Below are 24,749 nucleotides of genomic sequence, written 5' to 3' on the forward strand. Positions count from 1 at the left end.
CATCTACTGCATATATCTAGTGGACCTTACTTGACTTGGGCCTTGAGTCTTGTTAAGTTGGGGTGGGGGCCTAAGTACACTTGAAGAACATACAAGTGAGACTTTAGGGACTGCTCCTTGGATGCAGAAAGGTTGCAGGAAAGCTCTTGGACACTTGACAGAGGGATGGGTGGTACTGACATGAGACAATGAAGCCTCAAAGTGGTTGGAGGGAGTGCACCTCCCACAGGCTCGTCATCATCCAATAAAATCAACAGCATCTCACTTCTTGAAGGGAAATTAGTGATAAAAGGTTTGAAGGGCCAACTTGGGGAAAGACCTGCCTTTGGAAGGGTGCAAATGATGTCTGACATTTGTGCCCTTCAGTTTATCATGACACTTGAGCATTACCCTTGGGTTGTACAGGGGCTTCTCTTATTGAACTATGTGCTGAAAACTCTCAAAACTGCTGCCATCTTGCAGGATATAAGGAAGGCATGCAGCTTCTACCTCCAGAGTCTTCTGATAGCAGGGTTAAAATACCAGCAACTTATAGCAGTACATTTCAGGTATTCTTTCATCAAGCAGTAGAGAAAATTTGTGCTGGTCATTGTTTATTTGGTGAATGCAAAAAAATCTAAGTTATTAAAGTGTTGTATCAAACTGGGAAAGTTTTTATGACCAACACAGGATAAAGATACAAACAATGAAGGCTCCAAAAAAAAAGCCTACAATGATCTGGCAGGCACACAGACTAAGAACGCAGTCCTTTACTCATACAGAGCACCATCACATGTGCCACTAGAAGACATGCACACCCATGGGAGAGGAAGCAGAGCAGGGGAAAAAAAAGCATCCAAGTTGCAGACTGCAGGAAAGGAATTCCAACAACCAACCTACTCCAAAGGACTCCTGATACTAGCTCTTAAGTGTGACCTTTGTGCGGAGTATCTTTTGTCATCCCACAGTAGACAACTTCAAATTCTCAGCTCAAAATCAGTAGATCAGTGTGCTTCGTCTACAATGAATATCAATATGTCCTTAAAGTCATAACAGCTCCTCTAGTTCAGCAATTCTTGAAGACTGGGAGGAGTTACGCTTTCTTGTACAGCTTTTCTTTCATAAACACCTTTTTGCTTGAAACATTACTCTTTTGGAACCTTAACCGAGATTCCCAATGCTCAAGTGCTCTCAGACATGAACAGAAGTTTTCATCCTAAGATAGCCTTCAACAATATCTGTAATAACTCCTCTATCCTTCTTAGAGTTCGAATTTTCTTTTTCTTGAAAATCTCTAAAGCCTTAATTCTAAGATGCCTAGCTGACGGTTTAAGAATTCATTTACGAATCACAGTCTAGTTTAAGTGTGAAAGTTCACTGCAGCCACCTATCTTGAGCATGGACACTGATTTTGGCAGGACTGACACAAGCCTTTAACTACAAACAGTGATACCGCAAAACAACAATATCAACATTTTCTAAACGATTTGTCCTGGTGAAGCTGGCAGTAAGCCAAACAAGTTACACCGGGCTCCTTGATTTCTCAGCAACAGTCTCCATCTCATCCTGTGGGATTCTCAGGCATCTTCTGGCAAGGAGAGAGATGTAATCCCTCCAATGTGCCTTGGGTCTCCTCCCAGTAGGTCATACTCATAAGGCGCCTTAACCACCTCAACTGACTCCTCTCAGGGTTGTATTCCTAGGTCCTAACAAGTCTGACAAGCTGCCTAATTTACAATGGAGAAGGAACCCAACTATCTTACAAAAGATCTTCGTTTTTGCTGCTTGCATTTACAACTTCACCTTTTCAGTCACAATCAAAAGCATATGACTACAGATGAGGAAGGAGATACTGCCTGAGAGCTTCAAGCTAAGATTCAGGTCACAATTCACTGCCACATTCTGTACCTGCTCCCCCTCACCTGTAAAGGGCAGTCCACTTTTTCCAATAACATAACCATGACTTCTAATGTGAAGGTTTTGATTTTCATTCCAACTGCTTCACACTCGGCAATGAAGTGCTCCAGTGTATACTTGAAAGCAAAGTCACATAGGAGTAAGAATGCATTATCTGCACGTAACAAAGATACCCTTCTCACAACTTCAAACTGGTTACGAACCAAAAAATAACTGTGCCTTGATATTTTGTCCAAGAAAAATCAGAAACAAAAGTGCATGCAAGGCATATTTTTGTACAGTCTTATGCTCATTTTCAAACTTTCTACTGAAGGCCAAGAAATGCTGACACCACTTCTTTCAATCCTGAAATACATGGATAGAATGGCATGTAACAGCAGGCCTGCAACCCTGAACATTGTAGCACTTTCCACAACACATTTCTCAGGACAAGTCACATGTGTACTCCAAGTTCTCAAAACGCCTACAGTGGATATAAAAAGTTTACACACCCCTGTTAAAATACCAGGTTTTTGTGATATAAAAAACGAGACCATAATAAATAATTTCAAACCATTGCCCATCTTTAATGTGACCTATATATAGCCTGTACAATTCAATTGAAAAACAAACACATTTCTTAGGGGAAAAAATATAAAAAAAAATAAAAAATGTATAATGAGCTGGTTGCAAAAGTGTGCACACCCTTAAACTAATACTTTGTTGATGCACCTTTTGATTTAATTACAACATTCAGTCTTCTTGGGTAGGAGTCTATCAGCATGGCACATCTTGACTTAGCAATATTTGCCCACTCTTCCTTGCAAAAGTGCTCTAAATCTGTCAGATTGTGTGGGCATCTCTTGAACACAGCCCTCTTCAGGTCACCCCACAGGTTTTCTATTGGATTCAGGTCTGGGCTCTGGCTGGGCCATTCCAAAACTTTAATTTTCTTCTGGTGAAGCCATTCTTTTGTTGATTTGGATGTATGCTTGGGGTCATTATCATGCTGAAATGTGAAATTCCTCTTCATCTTCAGCTTTCCAGCAGACACCTGAAGGTTTTGGGCCAAATGTGATTGGTATTTGGAACTGTTCATAATTCCCTCCACCTTGACTAAAGCCCAGTTCCAACTGAAGAAAAGCAACCCCAAAGCATGATACTGCCACCTCCATGCTTCACTGTGGGGATCTTTTGGTGATGCGAAGTGTTGTATTTGTGCCAAACGTACCTTTTGGAATTGTGGCCAAAGTGTTCAACCTTGGTCTCATCAGACCAGAACACATTTTCCCACATGCTTTTGGAAGACTTGATGTATTGTTTTGCAAATTTTAGCCAGGCCTGGGTGTTTTTCTGTGTTAGAGAAGGCTTCCAATTTGCAACCTTACTCCATAGCCCAGACATATGGAGAATACGGGAGATTGTTGTCGCATGTAGTACACAACCTGCACTTGCCAGAAATTCCTGCAGCTTCTTCAGTGTTGCTGTAGGTCTCTTGGCAGCCTCCCTGACTAGTTTTCATCTTGCCTTTTCATCAATTTTGGAGGGACGTCCAGTTCTTTGCAACATCACTGTTGTCCCATATTTTCTCCACTTTTTGATGACTGTCTTCACGGTGTTCCATGGTATATCCAATGCTGCGGAAATTTGTTTGTACCCTTCCTGACTGATATCTTTCGACAATGAGATCTCTCTAATATTTTGTAAGCTCTCTGCGAACCATGGCTTTTGCTGTAGCAGGCAACTGAGTAAATGTCAAGAAAATCCTACTAGCACAGCTGAACTTTATTTGGGGTTAATCAGAGTCTCTTTAATTGATGGCAGGTGTGTACCCAAGAAGACTGAATACTGTAATTAAATCAAAAGGTGCTTCAACAAAGTATTAGTTTAAGGGTGTGCACACTTATGCAACCAGCTTATTGTATGTTTTTTTTATTTTTTATATTTCTTCACCTAACAGATTTTTTTCAATTGAATTGTACAGGTTCTAAATCACATTAAAGGTGGGAAAGGTTTTGAAATATTGTGTTCTCATTTTTTATATCATAAAAACCTGGCATTTTAACAGGCATGTGTAAACTTTTTATATCCATTGTACAGATAAGACTATTAAATGCCTGCAATCCCTGTGCTATTTGTACAAACAGAAAGAGTTAATTCACTCATTTATAGCAGACAGAATCAATATTATTCCTTCTGAATCAGTGGCGCTACTATTCGATGAAGCTTCCTTTCCAGCACCCTGTCACATGCTTTCGAAAGAGTGTTATCAAACTACAAGTGAAATACGCTCTCCTAGTCCTCTTTCTGAAAATGAGAGCTACAACCCCAGGATGTCTATGCAGATGTGCTGTACCACCTTTTTATACAACACTGAAAATAACTGTGAAAAACTAAATTAGGTAACTGGCATACAGTGGCACTGCAATAAACAGATCACAGACTCTAATCAGAAAATAAATAAACCACAGTGTCATCTGTACCTTTGGGGAGATTCATCCAATTATAAACCATTACACACTGTAACAACAACTGATTACAGATTAAGTCTCTGTAGGCTGTGTAGTGGTAGGACAATGCAAGACCAATGAAAGACATAGCCAGACTACAGGAAGACTTTCGTAACTTGGAAGATTATGATCAGGTCTCTGATTATAACCAACTTGTGTGTTTGAGACACAAAGGCCAAAAATTCACCTCAACAGTGAAGCTCAAGAAGTAAATTTCTTGGCATGCATTTTGAGAACACATATTGGTGAGACCCAATCATAATTCATTGTAGTGCATAGAGCTTCACCTGCTCCAAGTACTACTAGTTACGGAAAAAAAATATAGGAGAATGAATTGTTTAACTTTCAAAGACAGTAAAAAGCAGCACTGTCAGAATGCTGGCAGAAAAATTATTCCCCTGAAAACAATTGATTTAAAAGCTATTAGACATTTTACTCTGCCACAGATTTTGTTTGTATGGCACAGTGCAATATCTAACAACTTTAAAAGCTGTTTTGCCTCCTGCTGCTGTTCTTTGTTAGCTAGCACTATCAGCTGTCAGTCCCTAGCATGAAACCTGATCTAAACAGAACTAAGGGGTGCTTAACACGCTTTTTCCCCAATATTAGAGTATAATTATGGCAGTCTCAACAACACAATAATTAGTACAGTGAGGGGAATCTGAACTCTGCCATATCTGTTCCAAGTAGTAACAATATTCTAAACTGCTAGTTCTAGTAATGAACAAAAACAGGATAAAAGGTGAAATCGATATCCATTACCATCTAGAAAATTACAAACTTATACATACCATGACTTAATTTTGGATTCACAGCATCATTTCTAGTTATACTGACTTCTGTTTTGTTCTCCATGTTCTCTACAGACAGCTGTCGTTTTAATGTCGATATTCTCTTAGACCGTGGTCTTAAAGTAGCAGTGTCAGTTTGTTCCTTAGATTCAGAATTACAGCTCCCTTTCTTTCCTTTCTTATTATAGGGAATATAAGGACTGTCATCCATTTCATCTCCACCATCACTTTCTGTATTGTTGCTTCTGGATGGTGTGTCATCATTTTCTTTTTCGCCTGGTTTTGTTTGACGAAATGGGGTGACGTGGACACTTTCTTCAAAATCAAAGTCATAAGCATCATTGCAACCAAGAGAGCTGTTCAACACTTCTTTTGCTCCACTCCTTCTGCTTTGTTTTCTGTCTCGACTTTTCGATCTTGCTCTTGTTCTGTTCTCCCATGGCTTTTTTAGTGGAACACTGTTTAGTATTTCTGGTTTTCCTTTTCTTCCTCTTTCTGCCTTTGGTTGGCTTTCGCCTTTCTTTCTACTTACAGTTGTCTTTGATCTAGGTTCAGGTGTTGAATGCTTCATCTCAGACATCAGAACTGGTAGTTCTGCTTCCAGATTTGAGTCTATGAGCAATGAACAACTCTTTCTCGTGTCTTCTGTGTCCCTCTCAAGGTTGCTTTCAGTTTTGTTTGCAGCATCATGATTTTCAAGCTTCTCTGTACTTTTACATACAAAGTTTTCTTCACTGTTGCGTGAAGTTTCAGAATGTTCTTCTACAGTACTAAATACAAATATATCCTCTCTGTGTGAGGACTGTCTTCTTTGACCAGATGAACGGTGGCGGCGGACTGACACACTTCTTGGTAATATATTATTCTCTCCATCATCACCACTGTCAGTTTCCCAGCTCAGACGGCTTGAGATTGTACTAGATTTTTTCTCTATAAAAAGAGCAGAAAGGCAAGAAATGTACAACGTGTAGTATTTTAAAAATTACATAAAACACAAACGTCTACAAATTATTCAACAACTCACTGTAAAAAAAAAACTAAGCAAAGGTAAAAGCAAGGCTTGTAACGCCAGTGATGGCTAAATCTGTTTTACTTACATGAAAGAATGACAACAGAAACAGCACAACACTTTAAACTGTATGCAGAGTAAACTTGGCCACCTGAATGCAGAGCTTCTACATTCATTAACAAGATCACATATTAGATGCTAAGTTGTTGGCTATTTTTTTATCCTTTTATACCATTTTAAAATAGATGCATGGTTATTTTATGGTTATTAAATATAAGAAGGTAAATATTAAAAAAATGGTTTAAAATATTCTCATGAAATGTTCAGGAAACAACTCTACAACAGCTGCTTATTAAATTTCACTGAACTGTAGTCCTAGCTTCAAAAGTAAAGGAACAGTTGTGTTACTTATTTATGTATTTACTGACTGATTGATTGTCATGGGTATCTGGAGTAAAATTTCTTCATGGCAGAATGGCCTTCTGGAGTCTCAGATTCTTTCAGTGCTGCAGGAAACTTTACAGAATCTCAGCCAGATGTTTAACCCCTCTTCTTCAGTTCTTCCCAAGCTGAGAGGTAGTCATGCAAGTAGTACAAGGTCCTCAAAATATCATTGGTACATGAACCCTTCAAATTTTGAGATTGTAAAGTACCTTCAAAGGGATACAAATGTTTGTGGTAGACAAATCTAAATATAACCAATAAAATTAATATGTACAGCTGGTGAAATATTCACTAAAAACACTACTGGGATAAAAATGAACAATAAGAAATAAACTCTAGAAACTTACCCCAACAGAATCAGAGGGACTGGTCGCTATGAGTCATTATGGTTACAGTGACCTCTCCTTGAACGCAGAGCATTTGTAAGATGCTTTCCATGAAGTACATTTGTTTGAGCATACTCGCCATTAAGACTAGATGTTTAACAGGATGACTGCAATACTACAATTGCTTATACATAGGAATTAACTGCTGGGTGGCATCTGCCTTTCTGTCCTGACTTCTAATATTGACAGATGTTTTCATGAGTGCAAATGGCCTTCCTTTACATGTGAAGGACATCTGTAAGACACTCAACATAAAAGGAAGAGGAACCTTGACTCTTATATTTTGTTTTATGGAATAAGAAGTCACACCAAAACAGTGTTCTTAAGTCTTGGGGAGGCATCCAGAACTTATTCATGTAAAAGACTATTATAATGCCCTACAAGGAAGACCTGGCAAAATGTAGAGGCTTTCCTTTACTACTCTCCAAAATAGCTGGGGGATACAGAAATAAATGAATACACAAGCAAGAAAGCAAAAACAATATTCCAAGGACAAGGGGGGTGGCAGAGGATAGCAGGTAGGACCCCCATAATGCAGCAATGATCTTATTCAGACTAATGTTTTTGGCAATTAAAGTCTTGAAGCAAGTGATGGGTGTAATGACTGTACTTTGCTCATCATGAGGACCACTGATGTAATATAATTTATTTTACATGAGAATAGTGCCAAAGTAGTTTATTAGCCAAAGGGTACCCTAAATCCCAGACCTAGCAGTTGTGATAAACCCTGCAAAACTGCAGTGACTAAACCTGCTCTGCTTCTAGTCTGTTATCTAATTCGCTATGCTTTCAAAAACTGTGGAAGTTGGTCCAGGTTATCGCCTCCATTCTTTTGAGCTGAAATATTATTGAAAAAAAAAATTCTGCAGCTACTTACTCACCATAACGTTCCATACGTGTTGCCCATTTTCATTCTTCCTCAACAAATGGGTTCAGATCTGACCCTCGGAATCTAACTCCGACTTGAACTCCTCCATTACCCATAATGCCCCTGACCACTGCAATAGCTCAGGATGAGTTTGCTGCTATTATATAAAATATTATCAGAAAATACAATAATAATTCTAAGAAAAGTGACAGCTGAAAGATCAGAAGCTCAATATGGAACTATGGTTCCCATCAACAATTCTGTCAGGTTTCTCCCAAAGACATGGACAGGGGGAAGGAGGGGGTGAAGTTGAGGAAGAATGAAAATGGACACCACAGTTGGAAAGCTATGGTGAGTACATAATCTCTTTATCTGATAATGTCATTTTTATTTGTTCCTCAATTAATGGGATGGTAATCATGGGTGGCCTTCACAGAAGGAAGTTCCAGAGAACCGTGAAACCAAAAGCAGGTCTATTTCTGGAAATGATGTCCAATTTATAATAAGCAATGAAAGTATGGGTATTAGACCATGTGGCAGCTCCACAAACATCATCAGTGGATGCTCTAGCCCAAAAAGCAGTCGATGTAGATATTGACCTGATTAACTGCACCTTTGGTTGTCTTGGTAAAGTTACTCCCTCTCAAGGAATAAACATAGGAGATACAGTCTGTTATCCATTTAGCCAATGTAGTTTCTGAAACTGGTTTTCCCATTCACTTGTTAGTAAAGGAAACAAATAATTGATCGGTTTTCCTAAACTCCTTGGTTCTGTGAAGGTAAACATGATGTTGCCTATGTACACCTAGAAGATGAAGGGTATGTACGTTTAGAAGATGAAGGGTGTAGTCACCTTTATTTTCAAATTTGGGGAAGAAAACTTGCAAATTTATCACTGGACTGATGTTGGCTTAGGAGGCAACTTTTGGTAAAAAGGAAGGGTTTGTGTGTAAAGTAAACTTATCTTTGTGAAGAAACAAATATGGTGATTTGGAAGATTGAACTTGCTTGTCTTGCAGAAGTTATAGCCACAAGAAAGACATTTTTCCAAGAAAGAAACTTGAGATCTACTTTAGCTGACGGTTCAAAGGGAGAATGTGCTAGAGTTTGCAAAACCAAAGTGAGGTCCCAAGGTGGAGTAGGGTCCTTTACTGGAGGTCAGAGCAAAAAGGTACCCTTAAAAAAGCCTTACATAATTTAATGACGCTAAAGAGAAGTACTATATCCTATGTGACAGTTGGCGATGGCTGCTAACTGAACTTTAATAGTGGAAAAGCTTGCCCTGCCTTGAAAAATCAAGGCAAGGAACACTAGAATAGCAGGAAGTTGGTCAGTAAAAGGATTTATCTCTGTCTCTCTCTCAGATGAGCCCAAAAGGAAAACCTTTTCCATTTACTTTTTCAAATCTTCCTAGTCAAAGGTTTATGAGATGAGATTAGAATTTTTCGAACTGGAGAGGAAAGCATGGAATGTCTAGCCATTACTGGTATTGGAGAAACCGTGTGGTCAACTTGAGGCCAGCAATGTTCAGGTGAGTCTGCCCTTACAGGTGAGATAGGAGGTTTGGACTGGGATCCAGCGTCCAAGGAGGATGTACGAAGCAAGACCAAAGGAAGGGGAACCACACCCATCGAGGCCAGAAGGGAACAATGAGGATTACTGTGTTCTTCAACTGAAAGTCTTTCTGAAGAAACTTAGAGATGACAGGCAGGGGAGGACAAGCATAAAGCAGACTAGAGGGCCAAACAAAGACTAGAGCATCTCTTGGTGACTGTCCCTGAGGTGGGATAAGGGCAAAGAACCTGTTGCATTTGTTGCTGAGGGGAGATGCAAATAGGTCACAGCAAGGATGACCCCATTTGTGGAAGATCATACTCACCAGTGATTGGTTGAGACCACTCGTGAGGCAAAAGGATGGTCCTGCTGAGTTTGTCCCGTAGAAAGTTGGATTTCCCTAGTATGCGCATCGTTACAAGTAAAAGGTTAGATGAGATTGCCCACTGCCATACTCTCATTGCTTTTCCACAAAAGGAGTAGGATCTGGTTCCCCCCTATTTGTTGATGCACCAGACTACCAACATGTTGTCCATTTGTACTGCAATAGTCCGTATAGGGAGAAAGCTCAGAAAGGCCTGCAACGCTAGAAGCTCTGCAGTCATCTCTAGGACACTGATATGCAAATTGGTCTCTTGTGGGTACTACGTGCCTTGAACAGTCCATCCTAACTACTGCCCCCCACCAGCCCAACTGGCAGGCGTCCACAGTCAACATGGTGATCAAAGGTGGAAAGACAAATGGACGCCCTTGACTGATCTCCTCGGAGAAAATCCACTAACCTTCTGCAAGCCTAAGACAATTTTATCGGATATCTTAAAAGGTGTTTATGAAAAGACCATTGCATTGCTAGGGTCCAAGGAAGAATTCTCATGTGGAGATGAGCAGTGGGAATTAAAGTAATTGCAGCAGCCATCGACCTTGCAGCTTTGAGGACCAGTTTTGCTGGGGCAGAAGGAAGCGAAAGAATTTGCCTGATGTGCATCTTCAATGTAAGAACTCTGTTTTGAGGCAGAAGAGCTATAGAACCGACCATGTCTAAACGAGCCCCTATAAACTCCCAAGACTTGGACTGGTTGAAGTTTTGATTTATCCATATTGATAGTGATTCCCAGCAAGAGAGACAGCTGGAAAAAATAGTCTCTGGCTTTACGACCGGATGCCTGGTCGGTGTGGTGAGGGGCCAGTCTTCTAAATAACGAAACCCACTGAATCTGAGCAGTCTCAGGTGAGCTGCTACTGCTGCCATGCATTAGGTGAACACCCTTGGGGCTGTGATGAGACCAACAGGCAGGTCTCTGAACTGAGAATAACTGACTCCCAGATGGAAGTATAAATACCTTCGAGAGTGCCTGTTCATTTTGATGTGATAGTATGAGTCTTGAAGTTTGATTGAGCATATCCAGTCGTCCTTCCATAGGAAGGGTGGAATGGAGTGAACAGTGACCATCTGGAATTTGGAATTCTTTACAAACTGATTAGATAACTCAGATCCAAGACAGGTCTCAGGTCTCCTGTCTCTTTTGGCACAAAAAAAAAAGCCTCGAGTAAATTCCGCATCCTGCTTGGTCTTGGGGGGACCTTTTGGATGACACTTTTGTCTAGCAACTTTCAGATCTCTTGAGCTGCTAAATCCTTCTGATTGGGTGGAACGTCAGGGAGACTTTTCCTCTTTTATACAGGAATCTGTAAAAACAGAATGAAATATCCTCTAGATATGATCCTTTGCACCCAAGAGTCTTTTATGATGGCTATCCAGGCTTTTTGATGAAAAGATAAGCTCCCCTTGACTGTCTCCAAAATGGGACAGTCGGGCAGCCTTTCAGAAGTGCTGGAAGGATCTGTCTGAGAAGGAATCTCAAGATCCTTAATTCTGCAGACCCTTTACTGCGTGGGTGACATCAACCATTGTAGATATTTCCCCCCTCTGCCTCTGGGGCAAAATCCCAGCATGGTTCAAGGAAAGGACCCAAGACATAGACTGTACAGACCAAATGGCTTACAAAAATACAGATTCCTCCTGGGAAGGGGTTTGGGAAGACCAACCATCTTTCTGGGGAAGGATCTCTAGGATGTCTCTGAACAAAATGTCCTTAGGTGGAGATCGGGGGACCCTTCTCCTTCATCAAAATCGTGTCTTCCATGAAAGATTCCTGCAGGGAATCCAAGTGTTTCCTTTTGTACAACTTCTTCTGAGTGAACTCCTCAGTGGGGTATTCTAGTGAGGTATCAGTAGAGACAGGGAGTTTCCGGCTGGGAACTGACTGGAAGCTCACATGGGCTGGCTTTCCCTGAGAGGTAGGATGAACAGAATCAGACACAGGATCCAAAGGCGGACCAAAGGATGGATCCAAAAAGTGGAAGAGTCAAAACTACACCCAGGTGAGAGAAAACCTTCTTCACTACTTTCAGAAGGACCAGGAGAAGCTGAGGACAATCCATTCGGAGCCAAAGCTCTCAGAGCAGAAAATCTCGGGCCCTCCCTGATCCTCTGTTTTAAAGGAGGAGTCGGAGACTAGCTGTCCCCTGCCGACGCCCCAAGGGGAAGCGATGGCTCTAAAAGCTTTGAAGTCAAAGGCAACCCCTCAGATCCAATGTTGACACTTCGACTTTGAGAACTATCGTGCTCTGAGGGGGTAGGAGCTGATCAGATCAGGGATGCTGTCAGAGTGGAAGACAGAGGAATCTTCGGATCCGACGACTCAACTCTCGGGAATATCAGATCCGAGGGCTCCAAAACAGAAGGCCGGACTGAAGAAGGAGCAACCACAGGCTAAAAGAATGGTTTAAGGCTCACGGGTCCGATGGGTGATGGAGACAACAAGACCCTCATCTGGATCTGTGTTCTGAGGAACTTTCTCATCTTCCTTTCCACCTCTGCCTCAGACAGACTTCTGGATGACCTAACAGAGGAGGGTGTGGAAGGTAGGCAAGAACACTTTTTGGGTGTCTCCTGTAGAAAGGGAGACCTCAATCTGAGTGACACCAGTTCAGGAGAAAACCTCAGACTACAGGGGACGGAGGGAATGAAGATGTAATTTATATCGGATATGAAATCTTAGGATCCGAGGTCTTAGGAACCTCCATGGGTGGCTCTGATGGAACAGCAGTCTTTGGAGACTGAACAGGAGAGCGTCTACTGTGCTCCCTGAGCTCTTTATGCCCCTGACATACAGGTACCGGACAAAGAAGCATATGCTGGTAATAAACCCTTGAAAATAAGCTTATTTTTCCAAACACTAATGGCTCTTGAGTTGAAGGAAGCACAAATGGAGCAGGGAGTGTCCAAATGCAATAGGCCTAAGCAATAAACGCACAACCAGTGGGCATCAGAGTTGGGAATCTTATGCCCACAGGAAGTGCATTTCTTAAAACCAAAAAATAAAAATAAAATGGTTGAACTCATGGTAAACCACGCGGTAATAAAAGCAAACAAATGTATTAACAAAAACCACTTGAATCATGCTGAAATCAATGAAGTCAATACAAATTTATTCTTGCTGCAAGTTTAACAAACAGTAAACTTTCACCATGTACAGTTTCCTCAGGCAAATCTAGCAACAACATGAAGTGCATCAGTTTAATATTCTCTAAAAAGATTACATGACTAAAGAATGTCACGACTAAAAAATTAAGTGTTTCAAGATATAATTTTTTATAAAATAAAATTAAAAAACAATCTAAAAATCATAAAAATCTAGAACCATAAAAATCCAGAATCAGGAAAAATCATAAAGTTCAAACTTTCATGTGAATGTCATTCAGTAGAGGCTTCAAAGAAAAGTACAGTTTTGTACCTACCATAAATGTAGATGTTCGAGTACTAATACAGCTGCAGTAATCACAGATGGGTTCTCTGCCGTCAGGCGGTCCCTCGGTCGGCCGAATTCCAAAGTCTAGGTCCGGCGTCGGTTGTTGTCGCTTTCTCTCCTGACGTCAGTGAGGCCGGAGTATATAAGACACAGCCGACGCCATGTTCTTCAGTCTTTCTTGCCCCAGATGTCAGGTGCCCCCAGAAGGAAGGCAATACATAAATTATGTTTATATGTATATACAAGCAATGCAATATAATCCAAAATCAGTAGTTGCAAGCAAATAAACCATAGAAGGATAACCCAGTCAGGTTGTATGAAGAGGGTGTTAGGCCCCATGCCTTTACCAAGTGGGGAAGGAGGGAAACTGTACTGCAGCTGTATTAGCACTCGAACATCTACATTTATGGTAGGTACAAAACTGTACTATGTTCATCGTGCATACAGCTGCAGTAATCACAGATGGGTAGAGTCCCAAAGCTACGCACAGGGTGGTAGGTACTAGGAGGAACTGGGTTGAGCCAGAATGCCCTGCAACACAGCAGTGGCAAAGCCTGCTCTAGTTCTGGAATATAAAGGCAGGTGGTAGTGTTTTGTGAAGGTATGTAAAGAACTCCAAGTGGCTGCCTCCAAAATATCTTTCGTAGGAACTCCTCTGAGGAAGGCTGTAGAGGTAGCTGTAGCCCTGGTGGAGTGTGATCTGATACCTGTAGGAACAGATTTCCCATGATAGGAATAACAAAACCGTATGCAGTGGCCTATCCACTTTGAAATAGTCTGCTTGTAAACTGGCTTCCCTTGAGCCCCTACAGCATAGGACACAAAGAGTTGGTCTGATTTCCTGAAGGACTTTGTTCTGTCCAAATAGTAACGTAGCTGCCTATGGATGTCTAAAGAATGTAGCAGCCTTTCCCCTTTGTTTTGAGGATTGGGGTAAAAGGTAGGAAGGTGTATGGCTTGATTTAAAGATACCCTGGATACCACTTTAGGCATAAATGATGGGTTGGTGCAGAGGAAACCCTGTCCTGATGGAAGATGAGAAAGGGCTGCACCGCCATGAGGGCCTGTAGTTCCGAAACTCTACGAGCTGAAGTGACAGCCAGAAGGAAGGCTGTTTTCCAGGACAAATATTGCAAATCTGTTGAGGCAGCTGGTTCAAAAGGAGGCAATGTTAATTTTTCTAGTATGTAATTAAGATCCCAGGCTGTTATTGGTTGTTTCCTTGGTGGTCTTATATTCTTAGCCCCTCTGAGGAACTGTCGTAAGAGTGGGTGAGAAAATAAAGGAGGCTCCGTGTTGAATTCCGCAGAAATGGCTGAGGCATGGATTTTTATGGAAGAAAATGAAAGTCCACTGTTCAGCAGCTCAGCTAGATACTGTAATACCTGAGGCAAGTTCAGTTTTCTAGGGTCCTGGGCTTTTTCTCATTCCAAGAGCAAAACCGCTTCCATTTTTGGAGTAAGCTTTTCTAGTAGATGGCCTTCTGGCCTCCAAAATGACATCCTGCACCTCCTTGGAGAGTAGGGTCTGTTGTGGTGTTAAGGAATTTTCCATGCAGCGAGATTGAGTGTTTTCAGCTGACTGTGAAGAGTTTTGTAGCTGTGCTGAGTCAGCAGAAGAGGCATTAGAGGCAGGGACCAGGGAGGAGTATGTGTTAGGCTCCTCAGGAGTGGGTACCAGTGATGCCTTGGCCAATCTGGAGCAATCAGTATCATCTTCGGTCTGTCTGCTCTTGCTTTCAAAAGCACCTTGGGCAGAAGAGGCAGAGGTGGGAATGCGTAAACTGTCCATGCTGTCCAACTGAATGAAAGGGCGTCCACTCTCCAGGCCTTTGGATGAAAGGTCCTCGAACAAAACTTTTCCAATTGATGATTCCCGTGGGAGGCAAAAAGATCTATGTCTGGCCTCCCCCACGCTTGGATTATTTCTGTAAACACCTGAGGATGTAACTTCCATTCATGTGGATCTGTCATATTTCTGCTTAGATTGTCTGCCAGCGTGTTTTCCAATCCTGGCAAGTACTGTGCCTGAAGTTCGATTTGCCATTCCAGAGCCAAGTTCCAAAGAGTCATGGCTAGTCTGCACAAGGGGTATGAATGTGTTCCTCCTTGTTTGTTTATGTACCACATTACTGTGGTGTTGTCTGTTCTTATCAGTAATTGTCCTGGATGCAGGAAGTCCTTGAAAGCTGTAATTGCATTTATTACTGCTAGCATTTCTTTTTGATTGATGTGAAGGTGCTTTTCCTTTTGGGACCATTTGCCCTGAATGCACCTGTCCGTCATGTGCCCCAGGCGTAATCTGAGGCGTCTGTTGTGATGACTTGCTTTGCTTGAGGCTTGCAGAATGGGAGGCCTGCGTTTGCTTGACATGCTTGGGCCCACCATAGAAATTCCTTTTGCAAACATGGAATTATTGGTATTATTGTTTCCAAACTGTGACTGTGTTGAGACCATAGGTTTTTTAGGTACCATTGAAGTTTCCCCATATGCAGCTTTGCACATGGGATTAAAAGAATGCAAGATGCCATGAATCCCAGAGCCTGCAAGATTTTCCTTGCAGTAAGCCTGGTACATTTTGCTAGTATTTTGAAGTACTGAGATAGTTGCCCCTGTTTTTCTGGCGTGAGGTAGGCCATCTGGGTGTTTGTGTCCAAGTTGGCACCCAGGAAAGTTATTTTCTGAGATGGTGTTAGCCTTGATTTCTCTTTGTTGATTGTGTATCCCAGAGAATGCAGTAACCATGTCACATATGCCAGATGTTCCAGAAGTGTGTGCTTGCTGTCCGCTTGGATCAGGCAGTCGTCCAAATATGGGTAAATTTGTATCCCTTGAAGTCTACAGTAGGCAATCACTGATGCCAGGCACTTTGTGAATACTCTGGGCGCAGTAGATAAGCCAAAGGGCAATGCATTGAATTGATAGTGGATTGAACCTGCAAGAAATCTGAGGTATCTTCTGCAGCTTTGTCTGATTGGGACATGCAGGTATGCCTCCTTGAGGTCCAATGTTACCAGCCAAAACTCCTTGCCCAGCATGGGAAGAAGCTGCTGTAATGTGAGCATCTTGAATTTTGAATGCAGTAGAAATGTGTTTAGGATGGATAAGTCCAAAATGGGTCTCCAGTCGGTTCCTTTCCTTGGTACCAGAAAAAGTCTTGAATAAAAACCTTGACCTTGTTCGTGAGTAGGTACCTCTTGAATAGCTCTCATGCTTATGAGCTTTGAAATTTGTAGTTGTGCCTCTGCCCTTTGATTTTGTGGCAGGTTTGGCATGCCTCTCATTTTCGGAAGAGTGTGGAATTGAAATTTGTAGCCTCTGTTTATAATGTCCAGGATCCATTTGTCTGTTGTGACAATATGCCAATTGCTTGCAAATAATGCTAGCTTTCCTCCCAAAGGTGCTGCCAGCTGAGACATGCTTGGCATGGAAATGAGGGAGTCATTGGGTTTGCTTCCTGTATTGTTGTGCACTGTCTTCGCCACCTCTTGGTGCTGAAGTTTGCCATTGTCGGCCTCTATATGATCCTTGTGATTGCCCTCTGCCCCTTGTGCGTCTGTATCTACCTCTTTGGGGCTTGTCAGTGGCTGGAAAGGACCAGTTTTTTGAAGGCCAATTTCTGCTAAAACGTGGTGGTTGGACCTGTAAAAAAGCTTTGACAGTTTGCATAGATTTGGCTTTTCTTCCATTTTCCGTAGTATCTCCTCAGCATTAGTACCAAACAGCACATCCTTTTGTAAAGGAGCATCTAGAAGTTTAGCTTTCACATGATCAGGCAAGTTTTGTTCCCTAAGCCAGGCATGTCTGCGAATGACTGATCCTGTAGCAGCCGCTCTACTTGAGGCCTCTAGGGCATCATAACCACATTGTAAGGTGTGTTTACCCACTTGCTCTGCACTATGCATCATATCCTGTAACTCCTTCAAATCTGGTTGTTCAGGTTGAGACATTTTATTCCTTAATTGTGATAACAGGAACTGTTGATATTTAAGCATATGAGACTGACAATTTAAGGCCCTCATGGCTAGGGTGGCCGAGGTATATACCTTTTTTCCCCACCTTTCTAAAGATCTTGACTCTCTTTCTGCAGGAAGTGGATTCTTGGCAGTGGAGGCCTTCAATCCCTTGGGGCCTTGTGAAATGGTTTCAGGGTCAGCATTATTGCTTTTGAAGAGAAATTGGTGAGAGTTAGGTACTCTGTAGTACCTATCAGGTTTGACTGGTGCAGGAGGCAGAGAATCCGGGTTAAGGCAAGCCTCCGAATAAACATCATCAAGTATGTCCAAAACAGGAGGTATCGCCAGAGGTCTGTGTTGAGGTAACCAAAGAAATTCCCTAAGTCTTTTCTTGGAATCTGAAAAGTCTTGGCCTTCCCAATGGAAGTGTTCCCTCAAAGTGTGCAAGGTTTCCCCAAAGGAAAAATCCTCAGGAGGAGATACAGAAGGAATGGACTGCTCTGCATCCGAATCCTCAAAAGGGGAGTAATAGTGTTCCTCTACATCAGAATGTTCTGATAAAATGGATCCCTGATCAGAAGAGGGAGAATCTTCCTCCACTTTGGGTCTCTTGTCTGGAGGGGGTTGAGAACCCCTGATAAGAGTAATTAAATCCTCAGCCATTTTAAGCATCTGTTTTTTAGGCATGGGACCTGGAGATGGGCCCTGTGCAACAGGCCTCTTGGGATGCCTGGCTGCTTTGGATTTAGTAAAGGCCTTAATAGAAAAAGAAGATGAGGGTCTAAAGACACCATGGGTGGAAGTGAACCTGTCCACATTAGTAGGCTCAACATTAGCAAAGGCTTCGGTGGTTGTAGTCTGGGAAAGGGCCGAGGTACCAGCGGTCTCGGGCACAGAGGACACCGCCAAAGGAGTGTCGTCGGTAGTCAGGGACTGCAAAGGCATCTCGCTGAGAACCGGACCACGTGTAGCCTGTTTTGGCGTGGTGTCGGCTGGGACCGCGGGCCTCGCGTGTCGATCCTTGTCCTTGCGTTTTTTGGACAAAATGGTAGTCGGAGTATCCGATGACATTTTATAATCAAAGGCTTTACCGAAGTAGTGTTGGGCGAACTCCGCCCGACGCTTAATAGTGCGTTTATTGAAGGTAGCGCAAAAGCGACAGCCCGAGACGTCGTGGTCTGGGCCTAAACAAGGTATGCAGAGGGAATGGAAATCCTTATGCGGTATTTGCTTCCCACAAGAAATACAATTATTAACTTTTTCTGACATCGGTCTGAGGCAAGAAAAGTTTCCCCAACGGGGTACTTAGCTTTAATGAAGACTTCGGTTTTCAATATTTCCGTAAATCAGGAGCTGGCCGACCGGCACTTGCGAACTGCTTCTGCTTCGGGCACCGCGCGGCAAAAAAGACTGAAGAACATGGCGTCGGCTGTGTCTTATATACTCCGGCCTCACTGACGTCAGGAGAGAAAGCGACAACAACCGACGCCGGACCTAGACTTTGGAATTCGGCCGACCGAGGGATCGCCTGACGGCAGAGAACCCATCTGTGATTACTGCAGCTGTATGCACGATGAACATCATACCCATTTAACCCAGGGTGTAACTCATCTAATTCAGTCTCATGCATAACATTTCCTCCATGAATTTTATCATGTAACACATATAGAATACAAAACCCAAAACAATGCAGAGGTCCTTTTTCAAGTTGGTGCTTATAAAGGGCATTGGTGACTATCTTCCTTTTACATTCAGACATATGGTTACCAATGCTTTGTTTTAATTTCTGATTTGTTTTTCTTACATAGCTGATATCGCGTAACTTACAGATTGCTAAGTACACCAGCGTTTTAGTATCACAATTGTCTGTAGCCCTTAGTTCATATGCAGTGAAAAAAGCTGGATGGATAAAAGTTTTATCAGTATAGATATATTGACCAAAGGTGGTAAATGTACCTATTGTCACTATATCTATACTGATAAAACTTTAATCCATACGTCATTGCCTGAGGAAGCCATGTATGGTGAAAATTTACCGTTTGTTAAACTTGCAGCAAGAATAAATTTGTATTGACTTCAGCCATTTCAGCATGGTTCAAGTATTTTTTGTTTATATATTTCTTGAAACCTGTCAGCTTCTCAGCCATATTGGAAGAAAAAAGGGCGCACAACAACAATCAGAACAATAACCATTCAAAGTTTAATGGAAAATAGTTTTATCCTAAATAAACTACTACTTTTACTACTACTATTTTTTACTTTTTTTTTTGAAAATATAAGAGAAAAGAGAAAGAAACAGAAGAAAATACTAACAGTTCTTAAGGGAATACCTCCAACTGAAGTAGACGCATTAGAAAATTCTACCAACTATGGTAGAAAATTTTACCAAGAAAATCTTTGGTACAAGAGAGTAAGGGAGATAGTTATAGCAAACAATAAAGTCTAATTCAGAAAAAATATATATTTTATCAAAAAACTCACAAAACCCCTACAACTAAAGAGATCACAATCCCATCCAAACCTGAAGAATGGCAAATGAGATCTGAGGTACTGCAGCGGTCAAGGGCATTATGGGTAAGGAAGGAGCTCGAGAGTCGGATCCTAGAATCTATGGAAGGTGGCAGAGTCCGATCCATTTGTTGAGGAATGAATGAAAATGTCAACATCAAAGATAAAAGTTATGTACTCACTATAACTATGCACTTGTGTTGATCATTTTCATTCTTGCTCAATGAATGGGTCTCAGATCTACACTTGGATCTGGCTTGGCTGCATATCTTCCAGATGCTTGCATCAGACTCGAACTCCTCCCCTTACCCATAATGCTCCTAATCCCTGCATTACCTCAGATTGAGTTTGCTGCTCAATCCGTAAAAGGTTGATTATAACCTACAGAAAGAGGAAGGACAGAATAGGGGCTCAAACAGGAGCAGCAGTTCCAATATTTCTATCAGATCACTCCAAAAGGAAAAGGAGAGGGGGAAGAAGGGTGGAAGTTGAGGAAGAATGAAAATGACCAACACAGACGCATAGTTATGGTGAGTAAATAACTTTTATATCTGATGTCATTTTCACTCACTCCTCAACAAATGGGACAGAGTCTCCAGCAATGATAACCTTGGGTGGCCCTCATGAAAGGATGTTCCCGAAGTACCGCAGAACCAAAGGCAGCCCTGCTTCTAGAAATGAGATCCAACTTGTAATGAGCAATAAAGGTGTGCATGGCCACTGATCTAGTGGTGTGAGCTTTTGGAAGTCCCGGGAAAGGCAGACCTCGTAGAGAATAAACATATGAAATACAATCTGTTAGCCATTTAACTAACTTTAGAAACTGTTTTTCTAAATATATTATGGGCAAAGGAGATGGAGCAGCTGGTTAGTTTTCCTAAAATTCTTTGTCCCATGAAGATAAAAATGAAACTGTCTAGGAACATCCAAAAGGCGAAGCATGTACTCTCCTTTACTGGAAAATTTTGGAAAGACCACAGGCAAATTAATCACTCGGGTGATGTTTGTCTGAGAAGCTACTTTAGGCAGAAAAGATGGATTAATATGTAAGGTGACTACCTTTATTGAATATCAAATAAGGTGGTTTTGAGGAGAGTGCTTGGAGTTCAGAAACTTGCCTAGCTTAAGTAATGGCCACTAAAAAAAAATCTTCTAAGAAAGAAATCTGAGATCAGACCTGGCTGAGGGCTCAAAGAGAGGTTGAGTTAAGCTCTGCAACACAAGTGTAAGTGGTGGAGTAGAATCTTTAATTGGAGGTCTAAGTAAAAAGGTACCTTTAAGGAAAGCTTTGCATAACCTTGGATGATTACAGAGGGAAAACAATACTGCTGGTGTGATAAATAGAGATGGCTGCTAGCTGAACTTTAATTCTGGAAAAACTAGCTCCTTCTTAAAAACTCAAGCAAAAAAATCTAAAACAGCAAGGAACTGGAACAGTAAAGTGATCTAATTCTCTTTGATGTGCCAAAACAAGAAAATCATTTCCATTTACTCTTACATACTTTTCTAGTGGAGGCTTTTTGGATGATATTAAAATCTGGTAAACTGAGGAAGAAAACCTGGGCTGCCTAGCCATCATTGGAATTGGAGAAACCATGCAGTCAGTTTGAGGCCTGGAATGTCTAGGTGAACTGTCCCTGTAGGATGAGATATCAGATCTGGACTAGGGTCCAGTGCCCAAGAAGGTGAGACCACAAAAAGGGGAACTAAACTTGCTGAGGCCAAAAGGGGGCAACGAGGATAACCTTGCTCTTCAACCCGAGTGCTTTCTGAAGGAATTTGGGAATTAGAGGTAAGGGGGCGGGGGAAGTAAACATACAGGAGACTAGAAGGCCAAACTTGGACTAGACCATCTCTTGGTGACTCTCTTTTCGAGGAAATAAGGGCAAAAAAACCTGCTGCACTTGTTATTGAGGGGAGAGACAGAGAGATCGCAGCAAGGCTGACCCCCATCAACACAGACCACTTGTGAGGCATCAGAATAGTCCAGCTGAGCATATTGGCTAGAACACTAGATTTCCCCGGTATGTGCACTGATAGCAGAAAGTGACTGGAGGAGAATGCCCACTGTTACACTCTCATTGCTTCTTGGCAAAGGGGTTAGGACCTGGATTCCCCTGTATATTGATGTACTAGACCACCGACATGTTTGTTTGGATGACAATTGTTCTTAGAGGAAGAGAGCTCTGAAAAGCCTGAAGTATTAAAAGGACTGCTCTCACCTCTAGGGTGTTGATATGCAAATTTCTCTTCTGGAGACCACATGCCTTGGACAGCTCCCCAAGAAATGCCCCCCACCCCCACCCCAACTGGGAGGTGTCCATGGTCACCAGAGCTCCTAGAGGTGAAAATACAAATGGACATCCCTGACAAACTCTGTTAGACTGACTCCACCAGAGCAGGGAGCCCCTGCAAATCCAAGAATGTTTCATATGATGGTTCAGAGGCTGTTGAAGAATCAACCATTAAACTGCTAGAGTCCATTCAAGACTCAGCATGTGGAAATGAGCAGATGGCAGCAGGGTAATTGCCACAGCCATTAACCCTAAGGCTTGAAGAAAGTACAGTTTTGTACCTACCATAAATGTAGATGTTCGAGTGTATATACTGCTGCAGTCATCACACTAGGGTTATCCTGCCGTCAGGCGGTCCCACAGTCGGGCCGAATCCCAAAGTCTTGGTCCGCGGTTGTCACTTCTTCCCTGACGTCAGTGCGACAGGGGGATAAAAGAGGCAGCCGACGCCATTTTCTTCAGTTTTTCTTGCCCCAGATGTCAGGTGCCCCCAACTAGGAAGGCAATACAAATAACTATGCAAAAATACCTTAGTAGATAAACAATAGTACTAGCTGTTAGCAAATACATCATATAGACATGCATCCAATAGACTTGATGTACATGGAGTTATAACTAACACCCTGGTATATAGAGGGGATGGTGGGAGGGTAACCTGGACTGCAGCAGTATATACACTCGAACATCTACATTTATGGTAGGTACAAAACTGTACTATGTTCATCGTGTTATACTGCTGCAGTCATCACACTTGGGTTGAATCCCAAAGCTAAGGATGGGTGGCTGGTACTAAACTGGGTTAGGTGAAGCTAGGATGCCCTGCAGAACTGCAGTGGCAAAACCAGCTCTGGTTTTTGAGTATAATGGAAGGTGGTAGTGCTTGGTAAAGGTGTGCCTCCAGAATGTCCTTGGTTGGAACCCCCCTGAGAAAGGCTGCTGAGGTTGCTGTAGCCCTGGTAGAATGGGACCTAATATTAACAGGCACTGCTTTCCCATGGTGCGAGTAGCAAAAACGGATACAATGTGCTATCCATTTGGAGATGGTCTGTTTTGAAATAGCCTTTCCTTGTGAACCTGCAGCATAGGATACAAAGAGTTGGTCAGTTTTTCTGAAGGTCTTTGTCTTATCCAAATAGTAACGTAGCTGTCTGTGAATGTCCAAAGAGTGAAGGAGTCTTTCTCCTTTATTCTGGGGGTTTGGATAAAAGGTGGGTAAATGAATGGTCTGATTCAAAGCCACACTGGATACTACCTTTGGCATAAAGGTAGGGTTAGTTCAGAAGAGACTCTGTCCTGATGGAAAATGATGAAAGGTTCCACTGCCATAAGTGCCTGTAGTACTGACACCCTGCGTGCTGAGGTGATAGCCAGCAACAGAGCTGTTTTCCATGACAAGTATTGTAGTTCTGCCGAGAAGGCTGGTTCGAAAGGAGGCAGTGTTAATTTTTCTAAAACGAAGTTGAGGTCCCAAGCTGGCATTGGGGGTTTTCTGGGGGGTCTTATATTCTTAGCCCCTCTGAGAAAATGCCTTAGTAAAGAGTGTGAGAATATGGGAGGATCCGTATTATATTGAGCTGAAATGGCTGAAGCATGGATCTTAATGGATGAGAAAGAAAGGCCTTTGTGTAGCATCTCAGTTAAGTATTGCAGTATTTGAGGAATGTTTGGTATCCAAGGATTTTGGCCTTTAACCTGGTTCCATGCACAAAATCTTTTCCATTTGTCTGAGTAAGTTTTTCTGGTGCTGGGCCTCCTGGCCTCCAAAATGACATTCAGGACGTCCTTTGAGAGAAGTGTTGATTGATAATTCAAGGTATTCTCCATGCAGCTAAATTTAAAGTCCTGAGCTGACTGAAGGATCTGAGAGTTTTGCTGAGTCAACAGAAGTGGGAATTGAGGTAAGATCCATGGAGGGCTGTGAGTCAAGGGTCCTTAGTAATGGGTACCAGTGCTGACGTGGCCAGTCCGGTGCAATGAGGATCATTTGTGGTCTCTCTGATCTAACTTTCAGTAATACCTTGGGTCAAGAGAGGTAGTGGTGGGAAGGCATAGACTGTCAATGCTGTCCAACTGAATGATAGGGCATCCACTTTCCAGGCTAGGGAATGATAAGTCCTTGTGCAAAATTTCTGTAGTTGGCAATTGTTGGGGGAGGCAAAAAGATCTATGTCTGGGCGTCCCCACCTTTGAGTTATCATTGAAAATACTTGTGGGTGTAGTCTCCACTTGTGAGGATCTGCCAAATTTCTGCTTAATTCGTCTGAGAATATGTTTTCCTTTCCTGGCAGGAATTGTGCTTGAAGTTGTACTTGGTAAGTCAGTGCTGTGTTCCACAAGGTCATTGCCTGTCTGCATAAAGGGTAGGAGTGTGTTCCTCCCTGTTTGTTTATGTACCACATAACTGTGGTGTTGTCTGTCCTTATTAGTAGTTGTCCTGGATACAAGAGGTCCTTGAAGGCTGTCAGTGCATTTTGCACAGCTAGCATCTCCTTTTGGTTGATGTGTAGATGCATTTGTTTTGCAGACCATTTGCCCTGTATGCACTGTCCTGCCATGTGTGCTCCCCAGGCGTAGTCTGAAGAATCTGTTGTCATAGTTTGGTTTGCTGGAGGTAAGACAAAAGGAAGACCCTTGTTTATTTGACATGCTTGAGCCCACCATAGGAACTTTTTTTGAAGGCAGGGAATGAGAGGTATACTTGTTTCGAGGCTGTGCCTATGTTGAGTCCATACACTTTTCAGGT

General features: G+C 42.2%; 1 protein-coding gene across 1 annotated transcript in view; it reads right to left on the reverse strand.

Annotated features, from left to right (window-relative positions):
• Positions 1–24,749, reverse strand: part of SGO1 (shugoshin 1) — a 1,219,270-nt gene that overhangs the window by 598,288 nt on the left and 596,233 nt on the right. The window contains exon 8 of the mRNA XM_044066235.1: positions 5,177–6,106. Within this exon, the coding sequence (XP_043922170.1) occupies positions 5,177–6,106 (930 nt within the window). The remainder of the gene's footprint in view (positions 1–5,176; positions 6,107–24,749) is intronic.

The sequence above is a fragment of the Protopterus annectens genome, chromosome 3.part1 (genome assembly GCF_019279795.1).
Source record: "Protopterus annectens isolate FY-2018-M chromosome 3.part1, PAN1.0, whole genome shotgun sequence".
Lineage (NCBI taxonomy): Eukaryota > Metazoa > Chordata > Ceratodontiformes > Protopteridae > Protopterus > Protopterus annectens.